The sequence below is a fragment of the Rhinopithecus roxellana genome, chromosome 8 (genome assembly GCF_007565055.1).
Source record: "Rhinopithecus roxellana isolate Shanxi Qingling chromosome 8, ASM756505v1, whole genome shotgun sequence".
In the NCBI taxonomy this organism is placed as follows: Eukaryota; Metazoa; Chordata; class Mammalia; order Primates; family Cercopithecidae; genus Rhinopithecus; species Rhinopithecus roxellana.
Genome location: NC_044556.1, coordinates 1,979,097 through 2,001,512, shown reverse-complemented (window position 1 = coordinate 2,001,512; position 22,416 = coordinate 1,979,097). Strand labels below are relative to the sequence as shown.

Here is a 22,416-nt window from a genome sequence, read left to right as displayed (position 1 = left end):
TGGGTGCTGGTGGGCAGGGCCTCGGGCAGACTGGCTTGGGTCAGGACCAGCCTGGCCAGGGGATCCGCGTACTATTTATACAGGGGCTTAAGCCCCGGCTAGGGCCACAGCGAGTCATATCCTGGGAGGCGAGAGGAGGCGGCTGAAAGGGGGCAGAGGAACCAGGAGGCCTGGCGACCTGGGGACTCTCCCCAGTATCTGGCTCCTGCTTTAAGATGGGCTGAGTGACACCTGGGACACACGTCCTAAGTCACAAAGACTCGCCTCCTGCCCTGAGAAGTAGGGTCACACTGGCACAGTCTCACACCCTAAGACAATCCTGTCACTTACCACTCAGTTTCATTCTGTCCCCATCTCAGCACAGCCAGGTTGCTGCCACCACATCCCTGAACTCAGGGTCTTACCCCCAGCGCCAGGACACACCCAGAGTTACGACCTCAATTCCAGCCCCTCCCCTCAACACCCCAAAATGCAGCCCTCTGAGATGACCACCCACATCACCCTCCTTAGTGCTGGGAAATAGGGTCTCACTTGGCACCCAGAGACAGACACATATGCGCGCGTGCACGCGCGCGCGCACACACACACTCCTTATTGCCAAAACTGCCCCGGTCACACTCTGTATGACTTGTAATGACCCCTCAACAATCCCAGATAGGCCCCACCGGCACACTCCATACACCTAAGGCACAAGAAGTGACACCCCCTGCCCCTGGACACCAGAGACGTAGCTGGCCACCCCCACCCTCACCCCAAAACAGCAACGCCCTGAGACATACACACCTGCATCCCTAGACACCTCAAGACCTAGCCAGCACCCCCACCCAGGAAACAGCAACACCCTGAGACATACCCTAACTCCCCTGAACACCCCGAGACCTAGCCAGGCACCCCTCCTTGCCCCAGAAACAACAGCACCCTAAGACACACACACCCACATCCCAGGACACCCTGACAGTCACTCCATTGCACTCCCCACCACCAGACACTGCCAGTTACACGTGCAGTTGCCCTGGAACACAGAGCCAGTGATCACATCCCTCACCCACAACACAGCCCTCCCTCACCGCGCCACCAGCCGTCAACACTCTGATAGACGCACAGTCCTACCCAACCCCCGAGACGCACACAGCCACACCCCTTCACCACCACAGCCGGCTCCCAGCACACACACCCAAGGAGCCCACAGGTGTTCAGGTCTGCCCCGAGTCACCGGGACAGTGGCTCCCCACTCCACCCGGGTCTGCACACCAACACCCAGCCCCGAGGGTCTTCCCTTTTTTCCTCCCTTCTCCTCTTCCTGGTGGCCCAGTGCCAGCCCACCTGTTGGAACAAGGATTGCAAGCTGGCCTCAGACTTCTCCACAGCCTCTCGGCTCACCCCCAAACATTCCTGTGGGGCCCTGTGGCCCAGCACCCCTTGCTTCAATCCCTTCCCTTCTCTCCAGGTCTGGCCAGGGTTCCACCCTGCCTTTCCCTGATCACCCTCAATCCTCGAAGATGAGTTGTCAAAACAAGTATGCCGGGTTTAGTAAGCAGGGTGCCCCATGGACGCCTGCATGTCCAGCATTGGGCCGGGTGGGGTGGGGGCTGCATCGTGCCTGCCCCCAACTTCCCGGTGTAGGAGTGGGGCTCTGGTAGGCCTGAGGGTCCATCTATTTCCAAGTTTCAATGCCCTGGTACTCCCCACCGTCCAGGGGTTGTCACCGGCTGCAGACGGCAGCCTTGTGAAGCTCCAGGGGGCGGGAGGCCTTGTGGGAGAGGGGGCAGGATTTGAACCCTCAGTAGTCCAGGAAGCTCTGGCCCTGCCTGGAAGCCTGGTGGCCTGCAGCCAGAAGGAACAGTGGGAGGGGGCAGGCGGCCTGGTGCCAGCTCCTAATTCAATTTGGAGCCTGCGGAAGATGGATTTCAGCTGCTGAATTCTTTCTCAGCTCCGACCCTCCCCCTCTCCCACCCCGAAGCCACGCAGGTCCAACAGCAGATAGATGCTTTATGTTCAAGACAGCAAATTCAGATACAAAAGCCCACCGCCATCGTCCCTCCCTCCCTCCTGCTCTGGGCCAGGGATAGGCCTGGAGGGGGAGATGGGAGTTGGGGAGGAGGTTGGGGGGTTCACAGCAGACTCATGTCAAATGCGGAGGTAACAGGCTCCACGGGGAGGGGGCTCCTCTCAGGAGGGGCGAGGGCATTATTGCATTTGCTGGGGGGAGGGACAACCCTCTCCCCTATATTCCCTGCGTCAGGAAACTAGGAAGGTCGTGACCCCCAAACAGAACCCAAGGCCCCAGGGAGACGGAGGGACCAGTTTGGCAGCTGATGGTGGAAAGTGGTGGAGGCGGGGGTGGCCGCCCAATTTGGCCGATCCCTCCCCTCCCCGTGCCTGACCCGGCTGAGGTAGGTGGGGAACAGGGCACAGGGGGGCCGGGGACCCCGGACAGATTGGGAACCGGGGAGGGGATGGTACCGATTGGAGCGGAGCAGGGGGCCCGGCCCCACCTCCCCTCCCCATCATCCTTGGGCTGCTGAGCTAGGCTCAGGCTGGAGGCTTGAGTCCTGATGTCAGTGTCGCTGCTGGGGGCCCCCACCAGGTTGGGCCCGGGTCATCATCGCAGGGTCCGGGGGGAGTCCTAGTAGCGGCCGACCTTGGCGTCCCCGATGGCGCCCCAGACGTCAAAGACGAATTCGTCAGGGAAGGCGAAGTCACCCAGCCGTTCGTCCAGGGCCTCGGCCAGCTCATCCGGGTTCCTTTTGTCCTTTCCCAGCTCCACCATGGTGGCCGCTATTGGGGGAGGGGGCAGAATGGAGGCACAAATGACACCAGGGACCAAGGGGCTCAGGGTGGATTCAGTCAGCACCAGACCTAGATGCCGCCCCCCATACCCCCGCAGGCAGCCCTCACTTACCCAACTCCGTGTCCCTGATACCCATGTAACTCTCCAGCAGGTCATCCACCTTCTCAATGGCCTTCTCTTCAAAGGCAGAGGGCTGGGGGCCAGGGAGGGATGACAGCGACATCATAACAATGTGAACATACATTGTAAATGGACTGACCGCCCTTGTCACCACTTTACATATATTCCTATTTAGACCTCAGGACAACCCTGAGAAGAAGGTATTGGTGTTCATCTCATCCCCATTTTACTGATGGGCAAACTGAGGACCGCGTGCCCAAGGAAGGTCCCTGGGAGCTGGGAAGTGGCAGAAGTGGACTAGAATCCAGGCTGTCTGCCCAGAGTCTCCTCAGCTAACAGGTAACACTGCCTATTATGAAAAGAAAGGGAGGGCTGGGGGTGGTGGCTCACGCCTATAATCCCAGCACTTTGGGAGGCCAAGGAGGCTGGATCACCTGAGGCCAGGAGTTCGAGACCAGCCTGGCCAACATGGTGAAACCCCGTCTCTACTAAAAATACAAAAATCAGCCAGGCATGGTGGCGGGCGCCTGTAGTCCCAGCTACTTGGGAGGCTGAGGCAGGAGAATCACTTGAACCTGTGAGGCTGAGGTTGCAGTGAGCCGAGATCACGCTACTACACTCCAGCCTGGGTGACAACAGTGAAACTGTCTCAAAAAAAGAAAGGGAAGGAATGCTGGAGACAGGGTCCAGCTGGAGCACTCACCAGATCCTCCACCGTGGCAGGGCCCCGGGATCGGAGCCGCAGGGTCCCTCGGCCAGTGCCCAGTTGTGGGCCGGAGCCAGGGCGGCCACCCGCTGAGCGTTGGCTGATCATGTCTGTGGGAGGTCGGAGAGGGGTGAGTGTGGGGGAAGCTCGGTTTTAGCATGCTCTGGGCAGGAACTTGGCCCTCCTGGCTTTCGACACAACCCCAAACTTCTCCAAACTTCTGCAAGTTCCTGGGGGCTGGGGCCAGGGTGATCCCAGGAGGGCAGGAATCCTGACTCAGGCCTGGCATGGCTGTGGGGCAGAGCAGGGGGGACAGCTGGGGGCCAGGAATAGGAAATGCTAGAGGGGAGACTGGAGGGGCCACTTCTGCTCCCCGGGGCTGGGACAGGAAACGGGTGTACCCCAGCCTGAGTCTCCAACTGCCTGAGTCCGTCTCCTCTTGGCCAAGGGGGTATGGCTCCTGGGCCACAGACCAGCGCTACCTGCCGGGGGAAGTGATTCAGTCCCCCACCCCCATCTCAGGGGCCTGGGGCCCATTCCTGAGAGTTAGTGAAGCCAGATGGAAAAGTCGGGGGGCTGGTACTGAGCGGCCAAGTCTGGCCTGTTGGGGGTGGGGGCTGGCCAGGGGTGAGGACACCTTCCTCCTTGCCCCGGCCCTTCTCCCCGGCTGGGCCAAGGACCAGCACCTCCTCTCGGGGCCGGGAGGGGCTGCACCCACTTCCCTTTCGGCTGGCCAGGCTCGGGCGCCACCTGCTGGCCGCTCCCGGCACCACCGCCTGCGCCCATGCGAGCAGCCCCATTGGGGAGGTCCAGGGGGCTGCTCCTCACCGAAGGCCTTGCGAGGCTCCGTGAGCTTCAGTGTGAAGGTACGGCCTCGAGGCAGCTCCTTGAGCAGCCGGGCCACCTCGTAGTGCCGGCAGCCCAGCAGGCTCTGCCCGTTAATGGCCTCGATCATGTCGCCCACGCTGATGAGGTGGATGTGGTCGATCACGCTGCCCTCCTTGATGCGCTGCGGGGATGGGGAATCATCAGCCCTTGGGACTCTGCCTTGGTTTCCAGGGTCCCGTGGCCCACCCTCACTCCCAGGCCTCCGAGGTGCCCCGTCTCCCCAGGCACCTTGATGAAGGCGTAGCCAGCCCCGTTGTCCGTGATGGTGAGCCCGAGTGCATCCTCCGACTTGAACACCTCCACCTCCTTGCGCTGCCCCTTAACGTGGGCAAAGATGAAGTCCTCCAGCCCAATCTGGCCCCCCAGGAGCTTGTCCATGTCCACTTTGTGGGTGTTCAGGGTGCAGAACATCACCTGCAGCGGTGGGAGATGCTGAACCCTCTCCTCCCTCCCTCCCCCTTTGCTAATCACCACTGGAGGGCGAAGGGAGAGAGTTAGGAGAGGACTAGTGGGATTCCATCCCAGTGCCCGATCACCCACTGAGCCAGGGCCAGGGCAGGGCCCACATTAGCGTGTCAGCCCTGCTAGAACTAGGATTTAATTTTCCTTTCTTTTTTTTATTTTGAGACAGGTCTTGCTCTGTCACCCAGGCTGGAGCGCAGTGGTGCAATCATAGTCACTGCAGCCTCAATCTCCCAGATTCCAGCAATCTTCCCACCTCAGCCTCCCAAATAGCTGGAACTACGACTAGCCATGCCTGGCTAATTTTTGTATTTTTTTTGTGGAGATATGGGGTTTCACTATGTTGCACAGGCTGGTCTCCAATTCCTGGGCTCAAGTGATCCTCCTATCTCAGTCTCCCGAGTAGCTGGGACCACAGGCACATGCCACCACACCCACATAGTTAAAATAATTTTTTTTAGAGATGAGAGCCTCATTATGTTGCCCAGGCTGGCCTGGAACTCCTGAGTTCCAGTGATCCCCCCTACCTCAACCTCCCAAGTAGCTGGGACTATAGGTGTGCACCACTGTACCCAGCTAGGATTTCTGTCCTAGCAAAAATTCATTGCTGGCCGGGCGTGGTGGCTCACGCCTGTAATCCCAGCACTTTGGGAGGCCGAGGCGGGCGGATCACAAGGTCAGGAGATCGAGACCACGGTGAAACCCCGTCTCTACTAAAAATACAAAAAAAATTAGCCGGGCGCGGTGGCAGGCGCCTGTAGTCCCAGCTACTCAGGAGGCTGAGGCAGGAGAATGGCCTGAACCCGGGAGGCGGAGCTTGCAGTGAGCCGAGATCGCGCCACTGCACTCCAGCCTGGGCGACAGAGCGAGACTCCGTCTCAAAAAAAAAAAAAAAAAAAAAAATTCATTGCTGTGCCGGGCGCGGTGGCTCACACCTGTAATCCCAACACTTTGGGAGGCCGAGGCGGGTGGATCACGAGGTCAAGAGATCAAGACCAGCCTGACCAACATGGTGAAATCCTGTCTCTACTAAAAATACAAAAATTAGCTGGGCGTGGTGACAGGCACCTGCAATCCCAACTACTCGGGAGGCTAAGGCAGGAGAATGGTTTGAATCCAGGAAGTGGAGGTTGCAGTGAGCCAAGATTACACGATTGCACTCCAGCCTGGTGACAGAGCAAGACTCCATTTCAAAAAAACAAAACAAAACAAAAAAAACAAAAAAACTTCATTGCTGCTTTCAGGGAATGGAGCCTGGCACACAGTGAGTGCTCAGGAAATACTTGTGGAGGACACAGAAACTCACCCCACTTATGGAGACCCCTGCATCTACTTGTTCAAACCCACTATTGCCATCCTTGACCCCCTCCCATCCATCCCCACAGTGCTTGGTGCCAGGCAAGCCAGCCTCCCACAGTGTTGGGATTCTCCAAGGCATCACGGAGAAGTGCATCATGTATCTGGCCTCCAGCCTCCACCATCTCCTGGGGCACTGGCCTCCCAATGCCTGATGGGAACTCAGCATCCAGGTTTGGCCTCCAGTTCTCCATACTTCACTGGGGCACAGGCCTCCTAATGCCTGATGGGAACCCAGCATCCAGCCCTGGCTGTCAGTCTTGCACAATAGACTGGGATGAAGGCCTCTCAATCCATCCATCCAATCAATACATCCAGCCCTGGCCTCCCACAATCCACTGAAGCTCAGGTATCCCAGTGCCTGCTGGGAACTCAGCATCCAGCCCTGGCCATCAGTCTTGCATAATCTACTGGGGGTACAGCCCTCCCAGTGCCTGATGGGATATCAGCATGCAGCCCTGGTCATCAGCTCCCACAATCCACTGGGGCACACGCCTCGCAGTGCCTGAGGGGAACTCAGCATCCAGCCCTGGCCTCCAGTTCCCCACAATTCATAGGGGCACAGGCCTCCCAGTGCCTGATGGGAACTCAGATCCAGCCCAGGCCATTGGCCCCCGCCACTGAGTGGGGCACAGGCTTAACATCTGTAGCTTCGGCATCTGAATCCCAGCTTACAAACGGGATGCAGGCCCAGGCCTCTGGCCCACCATCAGGGACCCTGGTGCCCGGTTCCCCAGTGGGTACCTCGGCAGTTGGCAGGCGGAAGGCCTCGGCGATCTTGCCATACAGCTCCTTGACGTTGGTGAAGCCCTCAATGCGGCCAGTGGGACTGCCATGGGCCAGCTGGGTGTGGAACACGAGGCGGGGCCGCAGGGCTGGGGGAGGGGGGGGCAAGCCCATTTGGGGGCCCCCCGCCCCACCTCCACCCAGGGGCCCTGGCTCCCCCACGCCCAGCCCGCCACGGCCTGGCTCAGCCTCCTCATTTTCCACTAGAGGGGGCGCCTTTTTCCGCCGCCCCAGTCCCAGCGGCATGAGCAGTGAGAAGTGGGGTCACCAGAGGATCTGTAGGAGAGGAAGTGCTTGCTCAGGGCCTGGGCAAGGGCTTTGGGTGCCCCTCCCACACTACTCAAACCACACAAGCCCAAGGAAGTACTCAGAGAACAAACTGGACTCGGTTGAAATCCTCGTCTCTTGTATAGTGATGGGACCCTTTTATATAAAAGTAGTAACAGGGCTGGGCGCAGTGGCTCACGCCTGTAATCCCACCACTATGGGAGGCTGAGGTGGGCGGATCACTTGAGGTCAGGAGTTTGAAACCAGCCTGGCCAACATGGTGAAACCCCACATCTACTAAAAATATAAAAATTAGCCGGGTGTAATGGTGCACACCTGTGATCCCAGCTACTCGGGAGGCTGAGGCACAAGAATAGCTTGAACCTGGGAGGTGGAGGTTGCAGCGAGCCGAGATTGCACCACTGCACTCTAGCCTGGGTGACAGACTAAGGCTCTGTCTAAAACTAGAATAGAATATAGAATATAGAATATAGAATATAGAATATAGAATATAGAATATAGAATAGAATAGAATAGAATAGAATAGAATAGAATAGAATAGAATAGAATAGAGGCCGGGCGCGGTGGCTCAAGCCTGTAATCCCAGCACTTTGGGAGGCCGAGACGGGCGGATCACAAGGTCAGGAGATCGAGACCATCCTGGCTAACACGGTGAAACCCCGTCTCTACTAAAAAATACAAAAAACTAGCCGGGCGAGGTGGCGGGCGCCTGTAGTCCCAGCTACTCGGGAGGCTGAGGCAGGAGAATGGCGTGAACCCGGAAGGCGGAGCTTGCAGTGAGCTGAGATCCGGCCACTGCACTCCAGCCCCGGCGACAGAGTGAGACTCCGTCTCAAAAAAAAAAAAAAAAGAATAGAATAGAATAGAATGCTCACACCTGTAATCCCAGCACTGTGGGAGGCTGAGACGGGAGAATCACTTGAGGTCAGGATTTCAAGATTCCCAACCAACATGTTGAAATCCCATCTCCACCAAAAATACAAAAAAAGTAGCCAAGCACGCCTGTAATCTCAGCGATTCAAGAGGCTGAGGCGTGAGAATTGCTTGAACCCAGGAGGCAGAGATTGCAGTGAGCCAAGATCACACCACTGCACTCCATCCTGGGCTAAAAAGCAAGACTCTGTCTCAAAAATAATAACAGCGGCCAGGCGCGGTGGCTCAAGCCTGTAATCCCAGCACTTTGGGAGGCCGAGACGGGCGGATCACGAGGTCAGGAGATCGAGACCATCCTGGCTAACATGGTGAAACCCCGTCTCTACTAAAAATACAAAAAACTAGCCGGGCGAGGTGGCGGGCGCCTGTAGTCCCAGCTACTCGGGAGGCTGAGGCAGGAGAATGGCGTGAACCCGGGAGGCGGAGCTTGCAGTGAGCTGAGATCCGGCCACTGCACTCCAGCCTGGGTGACAGAGGAAGACTCCGCCTCAAAAAAAAAAAAAAAAATAATAATAATAATAATAACAGCAGCAGCTAGGATTATTGCTTTGTGACCTTGTTTGTTTCGTTTGTTGTTGTGACAGGGTCTTGCTCTGTCACCTAGACTGTAGTGGTGTAATTAAAGCTCACTGAAGTCTTGATTTCCCAGGCTCAAGGGATCCTCACGCCTGTCTCTCAAATAGCTGGGATCATAGGCACATCCATGAAGCTCAGCTAACCTTTATTTTATTTTATTTTTTTGAGAGGCAGTCTCACTTTGTCCTCTAGGCTGGAGTGCAGTGGTGTGATCTTGGCTCGCTGCAACCGCCACCTCCCAGGTTCAAGCGAATCTTGAGGAGATCCTGACTTTTTTTTTTTTTTTTTGACCGAGTCTTGCTCTGTTGCCCAGGCTGGAGTGCAGTGGTGCAATCTCAGCTTACTGCAACCTCTGTCTCCCGGGTTCAAGCAATTCTCTTGTTTCAGCCTCCCAAGTAGCTGGGATTACAGGTGTGCGCCACCACACCAGGCTAATTTCTACACTTTTGGTAAAGATGGGGTTTCACCAAGTTGGCCAGGCTGGTCTTGAACTCCAGACCTCAAGTGATCCACCCACCTCAGCCTCCCAAAGTGCTGGGATTACAAGCATGAGTCACTGCACCTGGCTAATGCTCAGCTAATTTTTTTTTTTTTTTTTTTTTTGAGACGGAGTCTCGCTCTGTCGCCCAAGCTGGAGTGTAGTGGCCGGATCTCAGCTCACTGCAAGCTCCGCCTCCCGGGTTCACGCCATTCTCCTGCCTCAGCCTCCCGAGTAGCTGGGACTACAGGCGCCCGCCACCTCACCCGGCTAGTTTTTTGTATTTTTTTAGTAGAGACGGGGTTTCACCGTGTTAGCCAGGATCGTCTCGATCTTCTGACCTCGTGATCCGCCCTTCTCTGCCTCCCAAAGTGCTGGGATTACAGGCTTGAGCCACTGTGCCCGGCCTCAGCTAATGTTTTAAAACTTTTTGCAGACCAGACGTGGTGGTCTAATCCCAACACTTTGGGAGGCCGAGGTGGGTGGATCACGAGGTCAGGAGTTCAAGACCAGCCTGGCCAACACAGTGAAACCCTGTCTCTACTAAAAAAAGACAAAAATTAGCCAGGTGTGGTAGCATGTGCCTATAGTCTTAGCTACTCAGGAGGCTGAGGCAGGAGAATCACTTAAACCTGGGAGGCGGAGGTTGCAGTGAGCTGAGACCGCGCTATTGCCTGGGTGACAGAGTAAGACTCCATCTCAAAAAAAAAAAAAAAACTTTTTGCAGAGATGGGGGGAGGTCTCAATATGTTGCCCAAAGTGATCTCAAACTCCTAGGCTCAAGCAATCCTCCTGCCTCAGCCTCTCAAAAGTGCTGGGAGTACAGGAATGAGCCATTGTGCCTGCCTGTAATCCCAGCACTTTGGGAGGCCAAGGTGGGCAGATCACCTGAGGTCACGAGTTGGAGATCAGCCTGGCCAACATGGTGAGACCCCGACTCTACTAAAAATACAAAAATTAGCTGGCTGTGGTGGCGGGCATCTGTAATCCCAGCTACTCGAGAGGCTGAGACGAGAGAATTACTTGAACCCGGGAGGCGGAGATTGCAGTGAGCTGAGATTGCACCACTGTACTCCAGCCTGGGCAACAAAGCAAGACTCAGTCTTTAAAAAAAAAAAAAAAAAGAGTCAGGGTCTCTTCTTGCTCTGTCCCCCAGGTAGGAGTGCAGTGGGGTGATCATGATAATGGCTCACTGCAGCCTTGACCTCCTGGGCTCAAGCCATCCTCTGTTCTCAGCTTCCCAAGTGACTAGAACTACAGGCGTGTACCACCACACCTGTAGTGTAAAAAATAATAAAAAATATTATTATTTTTTAATTTTATTGTAGGCCTGGGGCGATGGCTCACATCTGTAATCCCAGCACTTTGGGAGGCTGAGGTGAGCAGAACACCTGAGGTCAGGAGTTCGAGACCAGCATGGCCAACATGGTGAAACCACATATCTACTAAAAGTACAAAACTTAGCCAGGTGTGGTGGCACATGCCTGTAGTCCCAGTTACTGCGGAGGCTGAGGCAGAAGAATCACGTGAACCCAGGAGACGAAGGTTGGCAGTGAGCAGAGATCATGCCAATGCACTCACTCCAGTCTGGGTGACAAGAGATAGACTCTGTCTCAAAAAAAAAAAAAAAAACATATGTATATAGTAAGGAGTGTTTTTTTTTTTTTCTTTGAGACAGAGTCTCACTCTGTCACCCAGGCTGGAGTGCAGTGGTGCGATCTCAGCTCACTGCAAACTCCACCTCCAGGGTTCACGCCATTCTCCTGTCTCAGCCTCCAGAGTAGCTGGGACAACAGGCACCTGCCACCACGCCTGGCTAATTTTTTGTATTTTTGGTAGACACGGGTTTCACCACATTAGCCAGGATGGTCTTGATCTCCTGACTTCGTGATCCACCCGCCTCAGCCTCCCAAAGTGCTGGGATTACAGGCGTGAGCCACCGCGCCCGACAAGGAGGAGATCTTTCTATGTTGCCCAGACTGGTCTGGAACTCCTGGCTTCAAGGAGCTTTTGGCCTCCCAAAGCTCTGGTATGACTGGTATGGGCCACTGTGCCCAGCCTGTGACCTTCCTTAACCCTCACACCACACTGTAACATAGGGATCACATTATGCAGTCATTACGTTCATTGAACAGATGAGAAAAATGGAGCCTCAAAGCGACTACGCTTCTGGTTTCCTATCAGCCACAGTCACTAACACTGTGTGCCAACAATTTCTGACTCTCCCGCTTTGGACCAAACAGGTAGATGGCACTTCCTGACCTCCTTGTGACTGGGCAGCTAAATGATTATTTCTGCCAAATGGGTTGTGAGAGGAAGTGGCACATGACATTTCTGGGCTGAGGCATTTAAGTGCTGGAGCCTCCAGAGATCGATCTCTCCCAGGCAGGGTGATGAGCCACATTTGATATGGTGGCGACTCTGAGGCCAGGCCCTGAATGACTACAGTGAATGGCGCCCCCTGCTGAGCCACAGTGGAAGTGTAGCAGGAAGGAAAAGCAAACCTTTGCTGAATTCAGCCACTAAGCCTTTTGGGATTGTTTTCCACAGCAAAAACTTGTCTTGATGGACATACATTTTTTTTTCTTTCTTTCTTTCTCTTTTTTTTTTTTCTTTTCTTTTCTTTTCTTTTCTTCTTTCTTTCCTTCCTTCCTTCCTTCCTTTCTTTCTTTCTTTTTCTTTCTTTTTCTTTCCTTTCTTTCTTCCTCCCTCCCTCCCTCCCTCCCTCTCTCTCTCTCTCTCTCTCTCTCTCTCTCTCTCTCTCTCTCTCTTTCTTTTTTGGAGACAGAATCTTGCTCTGTCACCCAAGCAGGAGTGCAGTGGTGCAATCTCAGCTCACTGCAAGCTCCGCCTCCCGGATTTACGCCATTCTCCCGCCTCAGCCTCCGAGTAGCTGGGACTACAGGCGCCCGCCACCTCGCCCGGCTAGTTTTTTTTTTGTATTTTTTAGTAGAGACGGGGTTTCACCGTGTTAGCCAGGATGGTCTCGATCTCCTGACCTCGTGATCCGCCCGTCTCGGCCTCCCAAAGTGCTGGGATTACAGGCTTGAGCCACCGCGCCCAGCTTTTTTTTTTTTTTTTAAGTACTTACTATATTTGACGCACCATTTTAGATATTGTCTTCAATAAAAAAAGCAAGATCCTTGACTAGGGCCACCATGTTCAGTTACACAGGTTGTGCACTGTGCAAAATTACTAGACCAAGATGACAAGTAGGACTGAAATTTGGCCTACACGCTGCCTGCCAAGCTACATTTCTTGGTGTGGTGCCTGCCAGGAGGAAGAGATGTCTTTCTTTCCTTTTTTCTTTTTTTGAGACAGAGTCTCATTCTGTTGCCAAGACTGAAGTGCAGTGGTGCAGTCTTCGCTCACTGCACCCTTCACCTCCCAGGTTCCAGCAATTCTCCTGCCTCAGCATCCCGGGTAGCTGGGACTATAGGTACACGCCACCATGCCTGGCTAATTTTTTTGTGTTTTTAGTAGAGACAGAGTTTCACTATGTTGGCCAGGCTGGTCTCGAACTCCTGACTTCGTGATCTGCTCGCCTTGGCCTCCCAAATTGCTGGGATTACAGGCGTGAGCCACTGTGCCCGGCCGAAGAGATGTCTTTCTAACTCACTCACAGATGCTATATAGGCTAGCTGGGGCTCTGCCTATCACCTCCAGAAGTGGACAGTCCGGAAGAGGAAACGCACAGTGAGAAGGGAAATGAGTAAATGTCTAATATAATTTTTTTCCTTTATTTTCCTTTTTTTTTTTTGACAGTCTTCCTGTGTTGCCCAGGCTGAAGTGCAGTGGTGCAATCAGAGCTCACTGCACCCTTGCCCTCCTGGGCTCAAGTGATCCTCCCATCTCAGCCTCCTGAGTAGCTAGGACCACAGGTGCTTGCCACCATGCCCTGCTAATTTTTTTATTTTTATTTTTGAGAGACAGGGTCTTGCTATGTTATCCCAGCTGGTCTCAAATTCCTGGGCTCAAGTAATCCTCCTGCCTTGACCTCCCAAAGAGCTGGGATTATAGGCATGAGCCACTGTGCCCAGCCTCATATAATTTTTAATAGTGACATGGAGACAAAGCAAGACAAGTTCTACAGACAAGATCAGTGAGGGTGTCTCTGAGCAAGTGAAGCTGAACTTGAGACCTGAACGACAGGAGGGAGCATTCATGCAATGATTTGGGACAAGAACGTTCCAACTAGAGAGAACAGCCAGTAGAAAGGCCCTGAGCTGGGGCTGGGCATGGGGGCTCAAGTCTGTAATCCCAGCACTTTGGGAGGTCGAGGTTGATGGATCACATGAGGTCAGGAGTTCGAGACCAGCCTGGCCAATATGGCAAAACCCCATCTCTACTACAAATACAACACACAGGTGGGCGTGGTGGTGCACACCTGTGATCCCAGCTACTTGGGAAGCTGAGGCGGGAGAATCACTTGAACGCAGGAGGCGGAGGTTGCAGTGAGCCCAGATCACACCACTGCACTCCAGCCTGGGTGAAAAACTGAGACTCCATCTCAAAAAAAACAAAGAAAAGCCCTGGCCAGGCACAGTGGTTCACGCCTGTAATCGCAGCGCTTCGGGAGGCCAAGGCAGGCAGATCACGAGGTCAGGAGTTTGAGTCCAGCCTGACCAACATGGTGAAACCCCATCTCTACTAATAATACAAAAATTAGTCAGGTATGGTGGTGCATGCAAACCCTGTCTCTACTAAAAATACAAAAATTAGCTGGGCATGGTGCCCCATGCCTGTGATCCCAGCTACTTAGGAGGCTGAGGCAGGAGAATCATGTGAATCCAGAAGGCAGGGGTTGCAGTGAGCTGAGATCGCGCCATTGCACTCCAGCCTGGGAAAAAGAGTGAGATTCTGTCTAAACATACACACAAAAAAAAGAAAAGAAAAGAAAAGCCCTGAACTGGGCATGCAATTGGCATGTTTGAGGAACAGTGAGGAGGCCTGTGGGGTTGGAACAGTGAGTGAAGGGGGGATAGTGAGAACATGAGGGCAGGGAGGTAACAGCGTTGCTATGTTGTCTTGATTTTTTTTTTTTTTTTTAAAGATGGGGTCTCACTATGTCATCCAGGCTGCAGTGCAGTGATATGATCACAGCTTACTACCGCCTCAAACTCCCGGGCTCAAGCAATCCTCCTGTCTCGACCTCCTGAATAGCTGAGACTACAGGTGTTCAGCGCCATGCCCAGCTAATTTTTATTTCTTGTAGAGACGGGTCTCACTACATTGCCCAGTTTGGTCCTGAACTCCTGGGCTCAAGCAATCCTCCCGCCTTGGCCTTCCAAAGTGTGGGGATTATAGGCATGAGCTACCACACCCAGCCTGCGATGGTTTGGATAAGGTTTGCCCCATTGAAACTCATGCTAAAATTTGATCTCCAAAGTGGTGGTGTGGTGTTGGGAGGTGGGGGGCCTAGTAGGAGGTATCTGTGTTACGGAGACAGATCTCTCCTGAATGGCTTGAAGCAGCTCTGGGAGCACTGAGTGCTTGCTCTCAAAAGCCTGGATTAGTTATCTAGAAAATACAGTAGTTGGCCAGGTACGATGGCTTATACCTGTAATCCCTGCATTTTGGGAGGCTGAGGCGGGAGGATGACAAGGTCAGGAGTTCGACACCGTCCTGGCTAACACAGTGAAACCCCGTCTGTACTAAAAATACAAAAAAAATTAGCCAGGCGTGGTGGTGGACGCCTGTAGTCCTGGCTACTCGGGAGGTGAGGCAGGAGAATAGCATGAACCTGGGAGGCAGAGCTTGCAGTGAGCCGAGATGGCTCCACTGCACTCTAGCCTAGGCGACAGAGTGAGACTCCATCTCAGAAAAAAAAAAAAAGAAAAGAAAGAAAGAAAGAAAATACATGAGTTAGGCCGGGCACAGTGGTGGTGGCTCATGCCTATAATCCCAACACTTTGGGAGGCTGAGGAGGGTGGATCACCTGAGGTCAGGAGTTCAAGACCAGCCTGGCCATCGTGGTGTGAGCCAAAGGAGGCTGGTGTGAACCACTGCACCCGGCCTGTATTTCCTTATGTAAAAGGGACTTCCTGGTGCCTCCTATCCAATGGTCTCTTCCAGGGGATCATGCTGGATTCAGCTTGGCCGCATCCAATCTTTTCTTTTTTTTTTTTTTTTGAGACGGAGTCTTGCTCTGTCGCCCAAGCTGGAGTGTAGTGGCCGGATCTCAGCTCACTGCAAGCTCTGCCTCCCGGGTTCACGCCATTCTCCTGCCTCAGCCTCCCGAGTAGCTGGGACTACAGGTGCCAGCCACCTCGCCCGGCTAGTTTTTTGTATTTTTTAGCAGAGACGGGGTTTCAGCATGTTAGCCAGGATGGTCTCAATCTCCTGACCTCGTGATCCGTCCATCTCGGCCTCCCAAAGTGCTGGGATTACAGGCTTGCGCCACCGCGCCCAGCCGAATCTTTTCTTTTTTCCTTTTTTTTGAGATGAACTCTCGCTCTGTCACCCAGGCTGGAGTGCAATGGCGTGATCTCGGCTCACTGCAACCTCCACCTCCTGGGTTCAAGCGATTCTCCTGCCTCAGCCTCCTGAGTAGCTGGGATTACAGGTGCGTACCACCACGCCTGGCTCATTTTTGTATTTTTAGTAGAGATGGTGTTTCTCCATGTTGACCACCCCGGCCTGAAACTCCTGACCTCAGGTGATTTGCCCACCTTGGCCTCCCAAAGTGCTGGGATTACAGGCGTGAGCCACTGCACCCAGTCTCACGTATCTGTTTGTTCATGCATCTATTCATTCATCTGTCCCCTAATACACCCTCTCATCTCACCTGGTCCATCTCCATGATCACTCACCTAAACTAGTGCGGTTGGCTCCTGTGGGCTTCCCAGCTTCCACCCTAACCCCCCACGACTTCTTGTCCAGACAGCAGCCAGAATGGTCCTGTAAAATATAAGTCACATCACATTTGTCTCTGCTCTGACCCCTCTCCGGGCTCTGACCTCGCCAGAAAGAAAAACCAGGGTCGGCCGGGCGTGGTGGCTCACACCTGTAATCCTAACACTCTGGGAGGCCAAGGCAGGCATGAGCCACCATGCCCAGCCATATATTTCTTAACTATTTGGATTTGTCTTTCTGTGAACTGCCTGTCTTTGCCCACTTTTTTTTAAATGGATGGTCTGTTTTTAATTGCATGGCCTCTCCTTTTTCTTATTGATTTGTGAGAACTCTTTATATATTCTGGATACTAGTCTTGTATTGGTTCCCTCATCTCTCTATTCATAGCACCCATCACAGAGGCAAGCACACAACAGGCACTCACTGGCCAGGCGCAGTGGCTCACACCTGTAATCTCAGCACTTTGGGAGGCTGAAGCATGAGGACGGATTGAGCTCAGGAGTTTGAGACCAGCCTGGGCAACATAGCAAGACCCCATCTCTACTAAAAATGTTAAAAAAATTAGCTGGGGCCAGGCACAGTGGCTCACATCTGTAATCCCAGCACTTTGAGAGGTCAAGGAGGTTGGATCATTTGAGGTCAGGAGTTTGAGACCATCCTGGCCAACATGGTGAAACCCAATCTCTACTAAAAACATGGAAAAATTAGCTGGGTGTGCTGGCACATGCCTGAAATCCCAGCTACTCTGGAGGCTGAGGCAGGTGAATTGCTTGAACCTGGGAGGTGGAGGTTGCAGTAAGCCACGATCATACCACTGCACTCCAGCTTGGGCAACAGCAAGACCCTGTCTCAAAAGAAAAGAAAAAAAAGAAAGAAAAGAAAAGAGAGGTTGGGCACAGTGGCTCACGCCTGTAATTCCAGCACTTTGGGAGGCCGAGGCAGGCGGACCATGAGGTCAGGAGATCGAGACCATGGTGAAACCCCATCTCTACTAAAGAAAAAAAAAAATACAAAAAATTAGCCGGGCATGGTCGCAGCAGGTGCCTGTAGTCCCAGCTACTCAGGAGGCTGAGGCAGGAGAATGGCATGAACCCGGGAGACAGAGTTTGCAGTGAGCCGAGATTGTGCCACTGCACTCCAACCTGAGTGACAGAGCAAGACTCTATCTCAAAAACAAAAAAAAAAAAAAAAGAAGAAGAAGAAAAGAAAAGAAAAGAAAAAGAAAAACGAAAAGACCCCTCATCATCCCTCCAACTCCGCTAGCTCTATGCACTGGGAGGCAGGAAGCTAAAAACATGAATCTGGAACCCGGCTTCATCATTTAATAGCTGTGTGACTTTGGGCAAGGGTCTTAACCTCTCTGAGCTCAAAGGAAATCATGCATGTGCTTGAACAGTCCTGGCACACAATAAGGGTTGCATAAATATTGGTGACAATTACTGCTACTGCCATCTTTTTTTTTTTTGAGACGGAGTCTCGCTCTGTTGCCCAGGCTGGAGTGCAGTGGTGCAATCTCGGCTCACTGCAAGCTCTGCCTCCCGGGTTCAAGCCATTCTCCTGCCTCAGTCTCCTGAGTAGGTGGGACTACAGGCGCCCGCCACCACGCCCGGCTAATTTTTTGTATTTTTAGTAGAGACAGGGTTTCACCATGTTAGCCAGGATGGTCTCAATCTCCTGACCTCGTGATCCGCCCACCTCGGCCTCCCAAAGTCCTGGGATTACAGGTGTGAGCCACAGCATCCGGCCTTGCTACTGCCATCTGTATCAAGATTCAAGCTTCCTCCTTTTCCCAAGATCCCCACATCCTGACCACCAATTCCCAGCCTCCTTACTCTCTTTCTCTGCCCACACCCACTGCCCTGGTTCATGCCGGCTTCCATGTCCCCACCTGTAAGGAGGAATTAACAGCAGTGAGGGAAGTGAGTGATTAATGAATCTGCCTGCCACGGCCATAAGAGGCTTCGTGGCCTGGGTTCAAATCCCACCCCTGCCACTTACCAGCTGCGTGGCAGGGGGCAAGTCACTTCACGTCACAGGGCCTCAGTTTCGTCATCTGAAAAATGGGTGGAATTCCTGTCACTCTCAAGGTGATTGTGGAAATCCAAAGAGATTACTCGTGTATTCCATCTACATTCTGCCTCAGACTCCATTTAAGGACGCTGTTGTCATTATTATGGGTGTCTCCTCTGCCCTGCCCTGCCCTGCCCAGGAATATCCCAGCCCTCTCTGCCTGCTAATACCTACTCCAGGCCCACTCCTCCAGGGAGCCTCCCAGGCTTGCCCCAGCAATCTGGAACCGCCCCTGTGGTACAGACGGCTCAGGCCCATGAACCTAATTGCATGCTGCCCTGGCAGAACTCTTGTCTTCCAGCCTCAGGCTGTCATTTAACTTCATGTCTCTATTTTAAAACGTAAACCAGATGGCATCACTGCCCTGCCTGAAACTTTACAACGGTTTCCCACCTTCTGAAAGAAAAACTGTAAACTCCTTACTGTGATCCACAAACCCCCGCAGAATCGCTGCTCTGAGTTCATCTTCTGCGCCAACCACACGATTCCAAGCTTGGTCCAGCCTAAAGACCTTGGCCTTGCCCATCTTTTTTTTTTTTTTTTTTTCTGAGATGGAGTCTCGCTCTGTCACCCAGGTTGCAGCACAGTGGCATGATATCTGCTCACTGCAACCTCCACCTCCTGGGTTCAAATGATTCTCCTGCCCTAGCCTCCCGAGTAGCTGGGATTATAGGCATGCACTACCACGTCTGGCTAATTTTTGTATTTGTATTTTTATTACTTATTTATTTATTTATTTTTGAGACGGAGTTTCATTCTTGTTGCCCAGGCTGGGGTGCAATGGCGCGACGTTGGCTCACCACAACCTCCACTTACCGGGTTCAAGCGATTCTCCTGCCTCAGCCTCCTGTGTAGCTGGGATTACAGGCATGTGCCACCACACCCGGCTAATTTTGTATTTTTAGTAGAGACAGGGTTTCTCCATGTTGGTCAGACTGGTCTTGAACTCCTGACCTCAGGTGATCCACCTGCCTCGGCCTCCCAAAGTGCTGGGATTATAGGCATGAGCCACCATGCCCAGCCTATTTTTATTTTTTTTAAGATGGAGTCTCACTCTGTAGTCCAGGCTGGAGTGCAGTGGCACGATCTCAGCTCACTGCAACCTCCGCCTCCCAGGTTCAAGCGATTCTCCTGCCTCAGCCTCCTGAGTAGCTGGGCTTACAAGCACATGCCACCACACCTAGCTAATAATTTTCATATTTTTAGTAAAGAGGGGGTTTCACCATGTTGATCAGGCTGGTCTCGAACTCCTAACCTCTTGACCCACCTGTCTCAGCCTCCCAGAGTGCTGGGATTACAGACATGAGCCACCGCGCCCGGCCAATTTTTCTATTTTTAGTAAAGACAGGGTTTCCCCATGTTGGCCAGGCTGGTCTCAAACTCCTGCCCTCAAGCAATCCACTCACCTAGGCCTCCCAAAGTGCTGGGATTACATGCGTGAGCCACCGCGCCCAGCCCCCTTGTCTGATATCTGCGGGGCCGGCACCCCCTGCCCGCAACTACTCTCTACAGTACCACCTGCTCTTATTTTATTCATAGCACTTAATGCCATCTGAAATTATCTTCTTTATTTACTTGCTAACTTGTTTGTTGGCTGCTTCCTTTCAGACTGCCGGCTCCTCAAAAGCAGAAATTTTGTTTTGTTCACTATTGTATTTTCCGTGCCAAGAACAGTGCCTAGCACATGCACATAGTAGGTGCTCACGAGATATTTGTAGACTAAGTGAATGAATTAATGTGTCTCAGGTCCTCATTCTGATTGCTCTCTGTGCTCCTCCGTCCTCGAAACAGCCCCCCAAACATGCCTGCTGTGGAGCTGCTAACTGTACTGGCCTCCCCACTTTCCCTGGCACCCCTCACACCTGAACACAGAGATGAAGAAAAGACACTTCAGCCCGGATATACAGTGTTTGGGCTGGAATTTCAGCATCCTCACCCCCTCATCCTGGGAAGGGCCTGAAACTTAGCAACCCCACCCCCACACAGAAACACAGTGTGGCCAGCAGGAGGAGGGGAATGGGGTTCCTGGGAGCACGTAGAAGTTAGGGGAAGGGGAAACCACGCCCAGGCTCCCCCTTCCAGCACAGTATTGCTTTGGAGAGAAGGAGGGAGAGAGGCCTCTGATTCACTCTTGAAAAACCGGCTCCTGGGTGTTTCCGGGGAGAACGCCTACTTCCCAACCTCGGCCCAGGTTGCCAGGGGGGACCCAGGGGGCCCAGGACCCCAGCATCCTGGCCCCTGCAGACGTCACTCTCTTCTCTGGACCCAGGTAGTCAGACCTGCCCTCTCCAGCTCAGGGGAGAAGGGACAGGAGGGCAGCTTCCTGTTTGAGTGGCTGGTAAAGCAAAAGACCAGCAGGTGTGGCCCTTATGATGAGTAGGGGGTAGGGGTGGGAGGGGTAGGAGGTAGGGGTGGGAGGGGTAGGAGGGGTGGGAGGGGTAGGGGGTAGGGGTGGGAGGGGTGGGAGGGGTAGGGGGTAGGGGTGGGAGGGGTGGGAGGGGTAAGGGGTAGGGGGTAGGGGGTAGGGGGTAGGGGTGGGAGGGGTAGGGGGTAGGGGTGGGAGGGGTAGGGAGTAGGGGTGGGAGGGGTAGGGGGCCGAAGCTACTCAGCAACAATTGAGCCATGAGTTATTGGTATCCAGTCTAGAGGCTGTGACTCCAGTTCTGGACCCTGGGGCATGAGTTCCAGTGCCAGATGTGCCAGTTACTAGCTGTGTGACCTTGGGCAAGTCACTCCACCTCTCTGGGTCGGCTGCCTCACCTTTTTTACAAGGCACAGCACCTCCCATTGAGGTGTTTAGAGTCAATGATCCGCATGGTAAATACCTGACACGGAAGCCCTCCAATAAACGCTAGCTAGAGTGGAGTTTTTCATGATTGTTATCCAGACGCTGGTTCTCACTGCGTCTGCCCCAGACCCTGGAGGGTTCAGACGCTGTTAGCTGAGGGGAAGTGCCCAGCAAAGGGTCAGAAACACCGAGCCCGCGCCTGTCCACGCTGGGATGGGGACCGTCCAGACGGGGGACGGGGGGAGGGGCAAGCCCAGAGCCCCCAGCCCAGCGTTGGGAGGCGTTTGTCCCCTGCCCCCCAGCAGGAAGGGAACTGCCCCCACCACCCCCCACTCCCGCTCTCCCCGGAAAGGGGCCTCCGACATCCCCGCGCGCAGCCTAGACCTCCAGTCGCGTCCACTGGGCCGGCCCCACCCTCACGATCGACCGGATCCTCGCAGGTCTGCGACCCCCGGGGGCCCGGAGCAGACACATCCTTCCCGCCCAAGTCACTCACCTGCGGCGGCGCCGCCGCCGCCTCCCCGTGCGCACCCGGCTCGGCCCTCCGCAAACTCCAGCCCGGGCCTCTCCCGCAGCGGCGCCTGGGGGGCGGGGCCGACGCCCGGGGCCGGCCAATCAGCGGCTGCCTCCCGGTGCTTGCGGCCAATCCGCGTCGTCCGCTTCGGGTGGACCCGACGGAAACATTCCAGAGGGATCCCTCCGCCTCGCCCGGCTCTTCCCGACTCCCCCCCGCGCCGCGAAGCAGTGGACCGTCCCGCCCTGCCTAAGCCGCGACGGGCTGTACCAACGGAGGGCTGAAGAGGGGGGGAGCCGCAGCTGGGCCCCGGCCAATCGCGAAGGAGGAAGGAGCCGAGCGGCCAATGAGAAGGAAGCTGGGGCTCCTGAACCACGTGCTGTCGGCTGAGTGTCCATCTGGGTGCCCTGGGTGGTGAGGGGCGGGGGAGTCAGGTGACCTAGGCCAGGTTTCGTGGAAAGGATTCGAACTTCCGACGTCCAGGAAAGCGGACCGTTTAGGAGGCTTGGGTAGGGGTCAATGGCAGCCCCCAACCCAGTTCCCCGCCCGGCGTCTTCTGCCCCAGCCCGGCCATCCTGGGAGGGGATAAAAAGATGCATTCATTTTCTGGGGGCGGGCGGGGGACCGACATGAATAGGGAGGGTCCCGAGTGTCCCTACTTCCTGGGCTGTACAATGGACATTCATTCACTCACTCATCAAATATTGAATGTGCTCCCTGCTCCGTGCCAGGCTCTGTCCTACCTCTGCAGACGCGTCAGTGAATAAGCCTAATGTGCTCCTGGTAGAGGTAACAGAGCGTGCGA

The 22,416-nt window shown here is 54.3% G+C and overlaps 1 protein-coding gene across 3 annotated transcripts; it reads right to left on the bottom strand.

Moving 5' to 3' along the window:
- Positions 1-1,971: 1,971 nt before the first annotated feature.
- On the bottom strand, positions 1,972-21,711 carry LOC104661042 (PDZ domain-containing protein GIPC1). Of its 3 annotated transcripts, XM_030936854.1 has the most exons (9): positions 21,594-21,710; positions 18,238-18,292; positions 16,197-16,284; positions 7,068-7,385; positions 4,734-4,919; positions 4,446-4,626; positions 3,615-3,727; positions 2,903-2,984; positions 1,972-2,778 (listed from the first exon to the last, which is right to left on the bottom strand). In XM_030936854.1, exons 4-9 carry the CDS (start codon positions 7,353-7,355, stop codon positions 2,627-2,629), a joined length of 1,002 nt encoding a protein of 333 aa, XP_030792714.1. In that variant the 5' UTR covers positions 7,356-7,385; positions 16,197-16,284; positions 18,238-18,292; positions 21,594-21,710; the 3' UTR covers positions 1,972-2,626. The 3 variants fall into 3 exon arrangements, with proteins under 3 accessions (XP_030792714.1, XP_010359872.1, XP_010359871.1); XM_010361570.2 differs by lacking the exon at positions 16,197-16,284 and having other exon boundaries at positions 21,594-21,711; XM_010361569.2 differs by lacking the exon at positions 18,238-18,292 and having other exon boundaries at positions 21,594-21,639.
- Between the last annotated feature and the right edge of the window lie 705 nt (positions 21,712-22,416).

Excerpts from the sequence above, each read along its gene's own strand:
- LOC104661042 (XM_010361570.2), bottom strand. The coding sequence starts at position 7,355 with ATGCCGCTGGGACTGGGGCGGCGGAAAAAGGCGCCCCCTCTAGTGGAA. Across the intron at positions 4,627-4,733 it reads CTGGCTACGCCTTCATCAAG|CGCATCAAGGAGGGCAGCGT; the intron begins GTGCCTGGGGAG and ends CCATCCCCGCAG. Across the intron at positions 3,728-4,445 it reads GGAGCCTCGCAAGGCCTTCG|ACATGATCAGCCAACGCTCA; the intron begins GTGAGGAGCAGC and ends GACCTCCCACAG.